Source organism: Stegodyphus dumicola, chromosome X1 (genome assembly GCF_044657685.1).
Source record: "Stegodyphus dumicola isolate Sdum_Otavi_A_Nest chromosome X1, ASM4465768v1".
NCBI classification, from domain to species: Eukaryota; Metazoa; Arthropoda; class Arachnida; order Araneae; family Eresidae; genus Stegodyphus; species Stegodyphus dumicola.
The window spans coordinates 64,162,254-64,178,876 of record NC_140780.1 but is presented as its reverse complement, the minus strand read 5'-3'; the positions used below and the strand labels follow the sequence as shown (position 1 = coordinate 64,178,876).

Sequence of the window (16,623 nt, the reverse complement as noted above, 5' to 3'; positions counted from 1 at the left end):
ATTCAAACAGAAACTACGTGCATCCTATTGAAAAATAAAGCACAGCCTGAAATCAGTAACACAGCCTTATCAGTAACAACAGCCTAGATCAGTAACAACAGCCTAGATCAGTAACACTGCGTTTGCCCAGTTAAGATGTAGTCTGTTAATTCTCTTTTGTCTATCCCCAAATATAATGCCGTAACATTGCAAAATATATTCTTGAAATTATTAAACGGGGGGGGGCGTTTTACTTATGCATGTTTACTAATTATTACCAAATTAGTTTATCGCAATTTAATTAATAATTAATATTTATTAATTAATATTTTATTTAATTAAACAAATTAATTATTATTAAAATATTTAAATTATTAAAGATTAAAGTAATTAAATAATTAAAATTAAGTAATATGTAAAGAGATAAATTAAAATTTAATAAGATATTCGTAAGGCAATTTTATTGCAAAAAATAAAATTTTCGAGATCAAATTTCTATTGAAATTATTGTTCTGTGACATAAAACAAGTGCCGGAGACTTCTTATTTAGGGCTTTGGTGAGTTCTGTCTAGAATTTATCCCAAAGACTAAGAAGTACCTTACCGGGCTCCGATGAGCTCCGGTGCAATTTAAGCTCTGGTAATGCTATTACAAAAATAAAGAACTGTATCAACCGGCCATGATTTCAACCTCATTGAAAGATTTCTCAATCTTTATCCCCTTGGCAGCCATCATCATCTTTTACGTCTTATCCTAAATTTTCATAACACATACACATACACACATATAGGGTATATGGCTTCCACTGAAGAATGAAATTCCCGTTTGCTGGCAAACAGTTGTTAGCAAAGCACTTTCTACTAAAACTGATCATCTTCAGAGATGAAGTCTGGCAGCATATCGCCGCAACCAACAACATCTGCTTCAGAACAGTCGATGGAAGGCTTCGACACAACTCCGACTTCGCTGCCAGTGATTAACATTTTTTCATAAACATTAAAGAAGCGTTCGGTCAAGAGCACTTTGCTACAATGAACTCCAAATATAACAATATATTGAACAACAACTGCATTTTTGAATGGCGTAGAGAAAAAAGTTTATGGTGGGGGTATACAAAATGAATGTGATTGTCTCAGTGTCTTTCGTGCCTGTGTGAAATAATACCTCAAAGTACGTACTTTTAAAAATGCTTGTTTCGTTCGTAAGATAGATGTTCAACATTCTAGTGCAACTAGTTCTTTTATTTATGCTACTTATACTTTAAGATATTGCGCGCATTGAAATATTTTAGCTACTTTAATTAGTTTTTTGCGAAATGAAACAAAAACTTTTATGCGTTGTATATTAAATCTTGCAATTAAAACCTTTTCTACAGAATTCATAATTTTATTAGATAAACGTATTTAAAATCTAAAGTAAGTATTTTTCAGAAATCGACTGCTCATAAAGACAGATTGATAAAAATAGTTCTTGAATGTTATTAAGAAAAACGCGGTTTTTGTTTGTAGTTTTTCTCCCACCAGTTCTAGCTGTTTGCGAAATTTAATTCCAAGACCTCAGTAAGTTTACTATTTTAGTTCAAAAGATTGAGATTCACCAGGAACAGGTATTATACAAACCTTAAGACAAATATCACACAAACTTCAAGAGGTGGTTAACATTCTAGAACTCGGAACAGGACATGCAATCAAGATCTCGAAATCTTTTATGTGGTCTATTTCATTCAGTTTCTTTCTAAACTCAGTAAAAAGTCAAACGGCTTACCCCCCCCCCCCAAAATGAGTACATTCTTACGATATTGAATACAGTAATGAACATAAGTAATACGCCGAAATATTCACGAATATTTGACTTAAGGTTAGATTAATCGATCAAGGCAAAGCAACTCGAGGGAATGGATGTCTTCGTGGAGGACTTTCTAAGAGAAACTTTCTCGTACTTCCGTTACGCATGGGGAAAATCACGAAAACTTCCATGCAGCCAGCCCATCCCATGGTATTTGAATCCAAATCGATAAACCTCAGTGTTCAACGACTTTGCCGCTCTGGCGGTGAGCCATACCTAGCTTGAGAAGGATGTTTACGAAGAGAACTGTCTATGGGAAACTAACTCGAATGTAGTGAAAAACAAGAAAATACTTCCGCAAAACCCGCTCACTCCGTTGCCGAAAAACTAATAGTTATCAGTCATCAACGAGCTTATCAAATCGACCGCTGCTTCGGGGCGGTCAAGCTTCGCAAGCTTTGTCAAATTAATGAACGTGATTCACAAATCAATTATAAATACTCTTATCACAACAAAACGCTTTGTTAAAAGCATGACTAAGAGTCCGAATAATGGCACAGAACTCTTAACTTAAATAACCTACTGATTTTACTGATGATGATCGTTATTCGGAAAAAAAAAAAAAAAAAAAAAAAAACTTTGAACTAGTTCTCAAAATTTTCCACTTCTTTCGCGAAAACGCCTGTCAAAATACCATAAACCAAAGTAGACGAGAAACGACAAAATTTGACCTGTGTGGAATTCGCATAATTCACTTTCAAGTTTAAATCATCCACTATGACAAGATTCGCCTGACTGTTACCTGTGAATGCGTCGGAGAACATTTTTCTACTCGCTACGGCAGACGGAGAGTTTCAACTCCGGGGAGCCATACTCTTGCATCGTGAGTGTCACCTGTGAAACGCGTCGACCAATCAGAAGCAGCATCCCTCCATGCTCCTTCCCCACTAGACACATCAGGTGGTTGCTCTTCACGGGCCGTTGAATGAGTTGACCGCTTCCGTCGCTGCTACCCAAAAAAGTTTTGACATCAAACCGAAATCGTTTGCTGCTTGTTTCATTACGGTTTCCTCTCCAGCTGCTTAGCGTTTGTTATTGGCCCTTCGCAAAGGAGTGTGTGGTCACTTCAATGATCGCTTTCAGTTCTCTTCAGGTAGATTAACATTTGCTCGCGACGTCATTTCGACGTACGAAGTTGTGACGCTATACACAGAGTGTTTGTTATTCGTGCGTATGATATGTGGGAATTTTTTCATGACGTGTTTCTGAGGTGTGTCATCAATTGATGTTTATTCTAGCTGCACACTTCCATAGAATCAAGTCTGTATTTGAAGCTGCGTCTGGTTAAGAGTTCGTCTGCAAAAAAAGGTCTGAGATAACTAGTGCAATCTTTTTAATTTCACAAAAGAAACAAGCAAGGTGTTTCAAAAAGATGTAAAAACCATTCATTCGGTTTTCTGTTTCTGTCAAATACTTCTGATATTTTGCTGTAAATTACGCCATTGGATATTCTAGTCTTTTTGTTTATCCCAGCATTATGCCGTTATTTAGCGCCAAGAAAAAGAAAGAAGATTTCAGGAATAATCACACGAATGGCACGAATTCCTGTACTGCTCCGAGTTCTCCTGGAACTCCAGTACGTTCGAACACACCCAACAATCTTCATCAGAACGGACAAGTCAGTCCGGTCAATGCGGAGCAAGTACGAGAACTTCCCGTGCATAAACCGAAATTAGTTTTCCATTGCCAACAAGCACAGGGGAGCCCCACAGGAATTATATCCGGTTTCACGAATATCAAAGAATTGTACCAAAAGATATCCGAGTGCTACGACTTTCCTGTCTCAGATGTAAGTTACTCTCATACATTTATAAATTACTTATAAAAGAAAAAGCTTATCTGATCTTAATTCAGCAGTTAAATATATATGGTGTTTATAGTTCATAAAATAATTACGAACACAATTTTATATAGATTTCAGATATGTGTGCGTATATATATCTAACAGTAAATAATATTAACAACAGTAGCATAATTAAAAAATAATAATCCAAAAATTAAAATTTAAAAAAAATTCTGTTCAGTTCCATAAAGCAATGCGAATGGCGTTAAATAATTCAAATAAATAAAGTAACAAGGAAATAAAAATAAGTTGCAATTCAAATCAAAACTGCGTTAATTTGTGTCGACTTTTCTTAACTTAAGCTATGCTACGCAAATATTCACATATAAATTAATAAAAGTGCATAAATTCAGTTACGCACTATGCACTTTCGTTAATTTGTATGTGAACAGTCATTCTAAAGTAAGAGCTTGGCACCCTGCTAAGATATGTACTATATATCATATTAACAATTTGACATTTTTGTTGTTGTTGTTAAGAATTTAGTGTATATATTTTAGTTTCTCCTTATGTGTTGGATTGTTGTTTTTACTTTGTAACAACGTCACTGTGCAGTAACTTTATTAAAGTGAGGTGGTAAAAATTTAGGATTGTCGCAAAGGTTTTATTTTTGCACCGTTTTCAGTATGAAATAATACTTTATAATTTCTCACTTTGTCTTACCGATAGTTTAAAAGTACCCCCTCCCATTTAATTTTGACGTTTATACTGTGCATAATTTTTCTCATCTCTAATCTGCATAGATTCCATATTGGCTATTTTACTAAAAGGACAGCAAAAGTTCCCCCTCCCGTAAGTTAGTTGCTTAAATAGTAGTTGAGTTTATTAGAGAGCTCTTGTTCTTGTTGCATATCATACATATTAACCAGATTTGTATTTCGCTAAGCTTGCTACATAGTTATCGCATATAATTACATAAGATTCCCAAATAACCTACCTCTACAGACCAGATTTTACACTGGACAAACTAATAGCTTGTTAATATGAAAAGGTTATAAATTATCGTTTATAAGTTGCATAAATTACATTATAAAATTACCATGTATGTCTTATATAATTATTTATTGAAATTTTTTTTTTATTTAGTTAAAAAAGGGAACTCAAAATAACTTTAAAAAGAAAATAATAATAAATAAAATAGCTAACGGGTAGCAGCATCCACTATAGGATATTCCTCTCTTTGACCGCCCAACCAGCGGCCGAGCGGTAAAGTCGCTGAACACTGGTAGTTCGGTCCGAGGTTCGAATCCCGCGAACGGGCTGGCTGCATGGGTGTTTTCGTGGTTTTCCCCCTGTGTAACGTGTATACGAGCCAGTTTCTCTTAGAAAGTCCTCCACAAAGGCATTCCTCCCCTTAGGCAGATAGCCCTAGTGTGCTTTGCCATAATTAAATACGCCACACCACACCACCTCTCTTTGACCATATAAACACTCTACTAGATCCTACTAATAAACCCAGCGACTTCTCGCACAGGCGTGAAATAATACCAGCACAGAAGGAGAGGGGAAATAACCCTTTTTATTATTCTCAACTACTTATTTTATTGTGTCACAACTGTTAAGTTCCACCGCAAGTTGTCGGTGTTACTATTACTTTACAGTAACACCGACAACTTGCGGTGGAACTTAACAATTGTGACACAATAAATTCATGCCTAAAAGAGTAGTGCTGGACTAACACTTTAAGTTACAGCTAACTAGATTAACTCGACAACCTACCCGGCGTAATAATTATTCATATGGCGAAAAGGCGTATCAATAACTCCGCGTAACAGTAAGGTCAGAAACATAACGTGCGCTGGCTAGTGAAAACACGCTCTGAATTAAACTTCAAGATTCACCCGTTTAAATACTCACTTCACTTAACTTTAAATTTATACCCTGATGAGGAAATGCGAGGGGAAGTTGAGGAGTTCAGGAAAGATAACAAAAATTTGAATAATTGGTTAATTGAACTAAGGGAAACCCTACACCACGAGGAGCTACTATCATTCAGCATGTTCAAGAAGAAGTGCAGGCTTCGGATTCAGTGGGCGATTCTGCACTTTCTCCCAATTTCGCACCTAATCTTCGTCATGATTAAACACTTTTGTTCCATAAAAGTGCTAGCATAAGCGTAATTCGGCTAGCAGATTGTTGGAAAAAAATGTTGAGGGAAAAAAAAAAAAAAAAAAAAGCCTTTCGTGAAAACAAAATGGGGTCTAATAAAACAAAACTAGCAGGTTGCTATTGCAGAGTTGGTCGCCAGATTTTCGCCAAAAAATCGCCAAGTTACCATAATCCAAAGATAACGTATATCCATATCGGAGGCTGCCACCTTGGCCAGACAGTCGGTCCTCTCGTTTCCAGTATGCCCCACATAAGCTTTGATCCAGTGCAGTTTTACATCTAAATACCCATTCAAAGTTTGTGAACAGTTTTTGATTTTCAAGATGATGGAATTGGCATTCTCTGGGCGGGAGAGAGTGAAGCAGTGACAAACAATCTGTATAAATATTAATTGCATTTTGAAAGGTAACGCATCTGTTAATCCAAATTAAGGCTTGATATAGAGCCTCGCATTCTGCCTGAAAGACAGAATTATGGTTATTTAATCTAAATTACATATAGTCGATTTCGACACTAAAATAATGTACAACAAATGCTGCTCCAACCCTCCCCTCAATCCCAGACCCGTCTGTATATATATCATATGCACTAGAATCAACAATCTCTTTGTCATAAGAAAAGCCAATTCTTTTAGATGGGTGCAAAAGTTGAATATTATAACGCTCAAACACATACTTTGTGACAATATAATTATTATATATTTTAAAATCAGTTCGGTTGGTACGTAATAAGAATTTGTCCATAAAGAATTCGTAGAGAATTGAAAGGGGCGGCCATCCGGCCAAGACAAGCACAGCCTCAGTGGGGACTGTCCTAAAGCATCTTGTGACCGCTATCTTTAGCGGTCACAAGCTTCTTTAGGACCTTCGCTTACCATCAACCAAGAGGTTGATGGTAAGCGACCCCTCTTCTCTTACCATCAACCAAGAGGTTGATGGTAAGAGAAGAGGGGTGGAAGATCCTCGGACTGCACCCTGGATGTTCTCCTTGGGAATTGTATCCGAAACAGAAGTTTGGTAGTTAGCAAGGCCTGGGAAAACCTAATATGCTTACGTGGATGCATAGGTGCTAGTATTGCTTCAACCCTGTAGATTGAATTGGATCCTTAACCCACACATGGAGGTTAACTTCTTAAGTCTCATTTTGATTTTCACAAGCCCCCGGTGGATAGAATTCAAGGATTATGTATCAGTATTGCATTACAGCTAGCTTCTTGAGCGGACATCTCGAATCTACAGTCTTTAAGTGCCTGCATGACACTCTGCAATCACAAGCGACACTACGCAATCATAAGCCTGCATTTCATTTTTGGGAATAGAAGCTAAACCCAGAGGCATGGCAGTTAACATCTGCCAACCATCACAGCATTCGAAGTGGCGCCTTGTAGGATGAAGTTAATGTCTGCTGTTGCTAATTCTGGCAATAAAGAAAATGTAATATTCGGAATCCTCAGACCTACTGTTGCGTTTATTGACTACATTCAAATTATCTAGCCTTCTGAAAGTCGCCAGCATTAGATGGCGTAGATTTTGAATAAAACTTTAATAAAACAGAGTTTAACAATTGAATAAAACAGAATTTTATTCATAATCTACTCAAATCTAAAGTTGCTTTTTTGCCTAACCTAAAATTCTAGGTTAACTTATTTCTCTTGCAATTAAACCAATCTCTATTCTTCGGCAGAGAACAAGTCTGAAATAAAAGCTTGCTTGCGTCGTTGTTGACGGAACTGTTCTTTTGTCTTCAAAGTTACCTCTTTAATATTGCCATATTTAGCCTTACACCAATTTATGTAGTTCCTCCTTACTTAATTACCAACTAATTGCCAAAGGATTATTGTTTAGCAGAGCCGTGCTTAAGTATTTTTCCCCGAGGCAAAGTGGTAAATGAACGGCCTTATAAACACTGAAAATAATTGTATCTGTATGCTTTCATATTCAACAAAGGTAGTTACACTAAATCAAACGGAATTTCTTATAATATTTTAATCATAAATTTATATAGTCAGAAAAACAGTATATGTAATAATTATGCATGTAATACTTTATTATTTTAAAATGAAAACGTCAAAAAGCATTTTTTTAATTAATTTATTTGATAAAATAGTGATATTTAAAAGCTTCTGTTCATGTGAGAAGATTTTGTTTTTAAAACTGCATAAAGTGTTTTTTTTTTTATAGTTTAAGATTTCTGAAACTTCTTTCACCCTAATAGTAACTGACAGCAATACTTCTTTCACCCTAATAGTAACTGACAGCCTAGTAACTGACAGCCTAGTAACTGACAGCATTAAAAGTATTCCTAACGCTAATTTCCGAATTCAAATATGATTTAACTAAAACACAAACCCCTGAACTATATTTAGAAGATCTAATTTTGCTTTAGTGACTAGAATTATGCTGTTGCTTTTTAAAATACTTAAATTTAATGACATTAATTTTTCACCCCCTAGAAACTGCAAATCGAAAGCTATAACGTTTAAATTTTGATATCCGCATTTTAGTTGTAAAATTAAAATATCTCTCCCTTCTTTCATTTCTACTGTGAAAAATATTTCTCTGAAATAATTAACATCTGCCAACAGTAGATAGAAGAAACAGATATAGTAGAAAGAGATATCTGTTTGTTTAATTGGCAAAGCATACAAGGGCTATCTGTCTAAGGAGCGAGATGTCTTCGGGGAGGACTTTCTAATGGAAACCGGTCCATATTTAGGTTACACATGGGGGAAAAATGAAAATATCTATGCAGCCAACCTATTCACGAAGATCCGATATTGCTTTAATCAATCTGTGTGGTTTCTGTATCTTTATAAAATTTTTTATTGCGATATTGCAAACCTTTGATGATCTTTTGTTTTTCTTGCAGTACTAAACTGAGCGAAGGCATATCTAAAATTTTAAATCGATTTCCTGAAAAAGATTATTAGTTTTACTCATTGCAATGATCTATTATTTGAGGCTTTATATGAATTTGAGCTTGTATAGATTTAGGGTAATAATGGCGATCTGAAAATTATGTAAAATACATGATAATGATTTTTCTGTCTCGTTATAATTATTTAATCCTTCACAATTAATTAAGTATTGATTTCGTTTGGTTAAATTTAAAAAAAAGCACGTGAAGTGCTTAAAACGCTCTTTTTATTGCTTTAAATAACATACGGTGTTTCTCCATGCCTTTCAAAATCGGAAATTAACAATCATAATTTATTTTTTTTAAAATACCTTTCTTAGAAACTTTTTAAGAAAAGGTTTAAAAAAAAAGATGTTTCTAAAATTTTTCTAGTTAATTTGGTGCTTCTCCTAGCCGTTCACCTGAGACAGGTGCCTTACTTGCTTCACCTTGACTCGGATCTGTTGTTCATTATTTTGGCAGTATTTGCAAATAGTATTAAAAGATTTTCTTCAGTTCAAGACGTATGTACTTTATACCATCGAATAAGGTTTCATACTCAAGTGCAAGTAGATGTAGCAGGTGAATTTTAAACGTCTAGTGTTAACAGTGTTCGCATTGTGTGTTATCAGACCATAATTTAAAATAATCGGTTAGTAAAAAATATTTTAGAATGCATAATATAACACTGAGAAGCTTCCAAGTATGGCTGCATAAATATGGTTAGCTTTGCTTTTTTGATACTTAGCAGTTATGGAGAAAACCGAAGGAAAAATTATTTCGATTTTATTGTATTCGAGGTGCGACATCACAGACGGTATTTTCAGGATTTCTTTATCTTTTACGAACGTGTTTTCGTTCAAATATATTTCGCAAATTCTGCGATAAAAATATTGCCTATCGCGCTGCTAAGAAACGCTCTTTAATGGCATGAACGTTTTTTTTTGCGTGGTCTTGTAACAGAAATTTTTGCATGTAATGGACGAATACGTTAATAGGAACAATTACATTTCATATATATAGAACTTTCCTTCTTTTAATAATGCAAATTTTTTATATTATAGAATTTTAATAAAGCTAGTCATGACGAAAATAGAAATAAAATAGCAGTCTTTTTAAAATTTATTATTATTATTATCATTATTTATCTTCATACGTATATGTAAAAACATGTTCTTATAACACTTCTTTCGAGGCATATCCTTTTACACTTCAAAACAAGCAAAATAGTAGTACACACACTCTATTTATTAAATGAGTAGTAATTCAAGACGAGGCATATATAATTGCAGCATATATAATGCAAAGTGCATGTACAAGATGAAGCTATATATGAAAGCACACTAATCAATTTATTGATGATGTGAAACGTCCCAACAATGCTAAAAAAATAAATAAAAAATAAATAAAATAAAACTCAAACAAAATATATTAGGTTTATAATCTTGTAAAGATTCATCACCACAGAAAGCAAAAATTTTGGTCGTTTAATACCAATCCGGTTTGAACATCAAAGAATGAACATTCATTTGTACATCAATCATTCTTAAGGAAAAATTGTTATATATTTCATCTTCTTAGTAAAGAGAACGAAAAGGAACTAATATTGTAAAATGCCGAGAAAGTTTGTTACGGACGCAAAATAAATAACTTAAGCTAACGATATAGTTTTAAATCTATCTTTAATCTATAAAGTGTTACACATAACTTTATAGATTAAAGATAATTAATCTATAAAGATTTCTTCTAGAGAATCTTTATAGATTTAAAAATCTATAAAGTGTTACACATAATTGAGTAATTCCTAATCATGTAATTTATACTATTTCGCGTAAGTCTGATGAAATTTGAAAAGGTGCGAAATCCGACCTTCTCGACTAAGGCTCGATGATGTGTAACTTACAATATTGCTTGCAATACAAAAGACAGATCATGTAAACTGCATTATCTATTGTATTACAAGAGACAGAACGTGTAACTTGCAATATCTCCTGTGTTACTAGAAACCGAAATGTCGACACCATATCGAAAGTTTCTCAATCATTACCTAACTATTGTATTTCTTCCACTGTTAGATAATTTAAGAAACTAAACACATTTAGAAAAATGGGCTTATATTCCCATTAAAAAAGTGTTTCTTGTATTGCACAAGCGTATTTTTTTTTTTTTTTTTTTTTTTCATTGTCGAAACACCTGGTCTTAATTTAACAGTTTTAACTGTCTTCAGAATTAAAACACTTATTTTTAGGTTGCTAGACAGGGTAAGATAAAGTTATCAGAGGATTTTTATAGTAAAATAATATGTTGATGTTTTTAAACTTAAGTTTTCAGTCATTACGGGTTTTCCCAATGGACTTTCGTAAGTGTTGATGTTTATAATTAAGGACGCTAGTAACGCAAAAATTAACATTTCATTTCTTTCACCTTCTTATATATGCGTGTGTCTCCGATCGGCTAGGGTGTAAATCGAGAACTGGAATATCTATCTATCTAACATCTTCTACCGGAGGGCTTTCGAAGCAGAGAGGACATCGGTTGGAAATAATGCCAGAATCGCAATCAGGGACCTCGGATTCATATAGAAACCAAGTATGAGCCGAATCGGACCCATGAGCGTCGGTATGATAAGAAAAAGATTTTTCTGCATAAAACTGGGTTTGAGACCTCTAATTCTGTCGAAAAAAGTGCTTCCTCGTTTCTATGAGGTAAAACAGCATGTTTTCCTTAAGCTTGCCCAGAGTAAACATTTTTCAGATATGGTCAAAATACTATCTAGTCCTCGTTAATGAGGTATAGTGTTAAGAACTGAAATCGACCAATTGGGATTTACAAGTTCATGCAATTATTGGGCATTTGAATAGAAATTAAGCAAAAATGTTTCAATTTTTCAGTTTCATTAGGGCGTTGCAAAAAAAAAAAAAAAAAAAAAAAAAAAAAAAAAAAAAACCAGCGAAAAAACTGACAATCCACAACGCCTAGATATGGGTGGAGACAACTGTCAATGGCATGAAACAATTAAGAAAGCCTTGTACGTAGCGCTGCATTCTCAGCTGTCTCAAGGATACCGGCAGCCTATTCTTATTTGAAAGCACCGAGTAAAGTTTCAGGTGGATGCGGTCTCTGATCTGCATGTTATCATAAGGGTTGTGTTAAAGATATCACATGTGCAATAATCTGAAACGTTAGTAAGCAAAGCATAGTTAAGTAAGCTAGAAATATACTTGTATGTTATAAAACTTCTTTCTGCTTACAAATTCAACCATGCGTTTTCGTTTCGGACCAACTGGAAAAAATAAGTTTTTGATCTTGTAGTATTTAATTAATGTAGTGATTTTGTCGGAAACTGGTAGTTCCGAAATGTTCTTTTTGATTGCATTTAGTAAATAAAAACACTACCTTTCTCAAGAGAAGAAATTAATCTATGATTTTGATATATATACATATACAATAATATATTACATCAAATTTTAGAATAAATATTCACTTCTTAAATTAATGTTCTTAGTTTAAGAGAATAAGTTTAAGTATATTCAAGCATGTATAGCTTGTTGTATAATTCTGAGTTATGTATATGTGTGTGTTCTGGATAGTTTCGTGTTTTAAAGGAAAAAGATATGAATTTCTATTGAAAATGGGACTGAAACCAGAGAGACCTTAAGTGCTTTAATTTTTGCACTTACCACTATCATTCATGCGAATAAATTAAATATTATTAAGTTTTATAATTATTGGTTATTAATTTAATATTATTAAGTTCTTGATCCTTTTGACCTAAAGAATATGATCGTCATAATGCATAGAAAAGCTAAAACAACATTTTCATTTTACTATATTAAAATGAAAGTTCTAATGTTAATGAATACTTGAGAAAAAATTAGCAGCTGAGTTTTTGTTAAATGTCTATAACATTCTACCAACGTTATTTTTCCCAAGTGAGGAATATCTTCTAAATTATACTGGCAATTTGGTGAAACGTATCAACTTTAAATTATTCAGAATTCTATTTTAGAATGACATTCATTTTAATGAAATTTTATATTTATTTTTAGAGAGTTTGATAACTATCTCTCTTCATTTTGTCGACATAAAGTCTTAATATGCAGTTATTGTCAACTGCGGATTAAACCTGTCTTCATCTTTAAAATGTAGTAAAATACACCGCAGATTAACCTTAATCTAATAGAAATACTGTATGCAGACAAGACTGGGATATCTCTTCTTTAGATTAACCAAAGTTTGAATGGCTAAAGCTGTGAAACAATGGTACTTCGTTTCCAGTTTCATTCTCAGCGAATGAAATGTCTGGCTGCGCACTTTTTCCAGATTTTTTTCATAATAGTTTTATATTTCGTAATAGTGTTCATAATAGTTTTATATATATTTTTAGATTAATGGTATTATTAAAGATCTGTTTATGAAATGAAGCACATTCTTCTTAAAATAACTCTCTTAGCTTATTTCCAACAGAATGTGATTTTATTATGAAATTAGCTTCAGTAATTTTAATTATTTAATTTGTAAGGTTATTATTTAAATTAATCAGTAATTTATCAGCCTTTACTATAACTTCTCCTTTCCGTTTCCTTACCAGAATGGAAATGAGATAGCTAGTATTTAAACTGAGGTTTTTTTGTTTTTTTTTTGGGGGGGGGAGTTTGAGCATGTTTCTATGTTTCTGGCCTGCACTTGCCGCTACGTTTGGTTCCTGTCAGAACTGATAGTTGTAACTATCCGGCTTTGCATTATGCTGGTTTGCTGTGATGTCAGTGCTGATTGAATTGCACTACGACACTTCGAGCACATAATTAAAGTTGTAAAAAGTTTAGTTTGTACAAATTTAAGTAAACTTGACTATTAGAACCAATATTAAAAGGCAAAATTTATCAATAGAAAAAGGCATTCTAATAATTTGAAAAAAGGCTCAGATAAAACATTTCACAAAGGGTTACATTAAGACAAAGGAAAGAAGATTGATATTTGTGCACATGTCTACTATTCAGACTTGGCAATAAAGATGCCCATAAAATTATTTTGTAAATAAATTTTCTAATAAATAATTAAAAGTATAATAACGAAATTTATTCCCGTATTATTTTGTACATCTGGAAGATAGGTTGAAACGATGATAGCACAAGTACATTTAACTAGTAAGAAGTAGGGTAAACTTCCTACTTTTTAAAAATAATAATAGAGAGAAAGGAGAAAAACTGAGCAAGCCCAGCTCGCCAAAGACATTTCACTGAGAAGTAGATAAATGCATTTTACGAGGACAGTACGATTTTCCTTATTCGACTTTCACCTTCCTCAAAAAAGGCTGAAATATAATGATGTTCAAATACCAACAAAGATTGAATGGAGGATTGTTTTAATTACCTTTCAAAATGGAAAACAGCAGACTTATATGGAAATGAGAGACTTATTAAAAAACTTTTTAAAGAAGGCTTTATATTTCAGAGACAATTCTTTAAGACACAATTCATTAATCGATCAAATTGCAAAAATATTAATTTAAGCGTTTTATACATTGCTAACTTCCGTAGCATGTAATGCTATCAATTACATTTCTACTCTTTTAAGCTTTAAAAGTTTAAACACATAACGTTAGAAGTATGGCTAAATAATGTAATTTGATGCTGCCATCAAAATGCCCCATATGTAAAATTTAAATACCATTTTAAATTTCATTAATTTCTGTTTATAATTTTACATAACGTAATTTTGTTAAAAATATGTTCTGGAGCATAACTCAAGGCAAAAATGCTTGTAAGGAATCATCTCATTCCTCTGTGCTCGCTCTGGTGGTGCATGTAGTTAATAGTAAGGTAGTAATGGAAGATAAATTATTTTATGTGTAATCAGTTTGCTCCAAACTATCCCTTGATGAAGAACTAAATTATTTAAAAGCAATAGCTGTTGACAGGGGCTTTTCACCCAACATTATCAATCAAGCAGTTAAAAAATTCTCATCTCAACACACTGAAAGGCACACTTTTGTTTTAAGAGATTATAAAAATTCTGTTGTCATTCCCTTCTCTCCATCAATTAGCTATAAAGTTGCACATATTTTACAGAAATTAACTTTCGGGTCGTTTATTCTCCCATCAATAAAATTCCGAGTTCCATACTCTAAGACCCTAATTCCTGGGGTATTTATAGGATTCCTTGCCAGTGTGGTTTAATTTATATTGGCCAAACTAAGAGAGCCTTAAAATTTCGCGTCAAGGAACATGAGGCATATGTTAGAAAAAAGGAAACACAGAAGTCTTCTGTTGCCTAACATTGTTGGTCCGAAAATCACACTTTCAATTTTTCGTCTGCCAAAATTATTCAAAAAACATCTTCCATTGCAGAACTGGATTTTCTAGAGGCATTTCACATTCAAAAAAATCTTTCTGTTCTAGTTAACGATCCTAATTCCAATGCATCTTTGCCTTCGGCCTTTAAATAAATTATGTTTTAGTTCTGGTTTCATCAACAGATGGCGCCAGTGGCATTTCTTCTGTCCAGGCTTTCTTATCTTATCTGATAATTATATTCTATCTCGTTCATTTGAGCTTTTGCAACTGACGATGGTGGTTCGGTAAAACCATCGAAACTAGTCCTGTGAAAATTTGAAAATATAACGCTGATATTTGTTGTTTGACTTCTGAATTAGTATTTGTTCGGGGTGTTATTGTGTCTTAATTTACCAAAATCACTTCGACTACAATTTAATTAAAGATAACTTCAAAGTTCTTCCGTCTCAATCTAAGAAAATCAGAATCCATCCGCACTGGCTGTCTTACATATTTTCTTTTTAAAAATATGTTTGTAATGTTCATAAGTAAAGTTAATGAAAGATACGCTAAATTATCCAGTAATTCATATATTTTGTTTACTTGACAGTACTTCTCTTCATTAAGAAAGTACAAATTGATCGGAAAAGCAGATCTATAACATTCTGATGGAAGGTTTTGAATTATTTTAATTTCGAAACATTAAATTATTCAGCAATTCATACATCTTGTTTACTTACAACTTTTCTTTTCATTCTTAGGGTAAGATTTGATCCGGAAAGCAGATCAACTTTCATCTGTTAGCATTTTGCTCCCAATTTTCGAAATATTTTGATTAATTAATAAATAAGTTTACGTAAAACATAATTTTAAATTTTCTTTTGTGTATAAAATTTGAATATTTAAAGAGCTTAACCAAAGCTGGCGAAAGGGGGCCTGAAAAGCCTTGCATCGCAGGCGGGGTGGATCGACGGTTTATTAAAATTTTTTATAAATGAATGCGTACCTGTAAAATAATTAAAGTAATAAAACATAAATACTTGTACTGTTAAATTCAGCTTTACTGCGCATTAAAAGTGGTAAGAATCTAAGGTTAAAAATTAATACGTTTTGTACTACACTGGTGTGCAAAAAATTAAGGACGAAGTCGAAAAATTAGCATATCAGCTGAACGAAGAGGCAGAGCGGACAGAAAGACCAATCAGGAGATTAAGTAAGGTGATGTACGGTAGCACATGCGTAGATATGCAGGTAGACGTAATGGGGGAGTGTCTGAGTAGTATAAAGCACGTTGTCGGTGTAAGATCAGTATTTCTGGCAAAGAGATTGCACGCCGTATAGCAGTTAAAATCACACCGAGTTGCTGCCTCAGCGAGAAATGGCGAATAATCAATCTGTTAGACGACATCTGGATGCTTTTACCCGAGGTCGAATCATTGAGAAGTTGGAGAAAGGCCGCAGTGTGACAAGTGTGGCTGCAGAGTTCGGAATTGCTCACACCATAGTTTCACGACTTTGGAGACAATTTCAAACTACAGGAACAGCTATCCGGGGGGGGGGGTTAGTAGTGGTCGTCCACGAGGAACCACACCCGCAAATGACCGGTATATTGCCTTACAAGCCAGAAGAAACAGGCGGCAGACAGCGGGAGAACTCGCTAGACACACGACACAGGCG

The 16,623-nt window shown here is 33.7% G+C and overlaps 1 protein-coding gene across 1 annotated transcript in view; it reads left to right on the top strand.

Moving 5' to 3' along the window:
• The first annotated feature begins 2,717 nt into the window (after window positions 1-2,717).
• Window positions 2,718-16,623, top strand: part of kermit (PDZ domain-containing protein GIPC-like protein kermit) — a 122,488-nt gene continuing 108,582 nt past the window's right edge. The window contains exon 1 of the mRNA XM_035361308.2: window positions 2,718-3,613. Coding sequence (XP_035217199.1) covers window positions 3,302-3,613 — 312 coding nt within the window. The 5' untranslated portion in view covers window positions 2,718-3,301. The remainder of the gene's footprint in view (window positions 3,614-16,623) is intronic.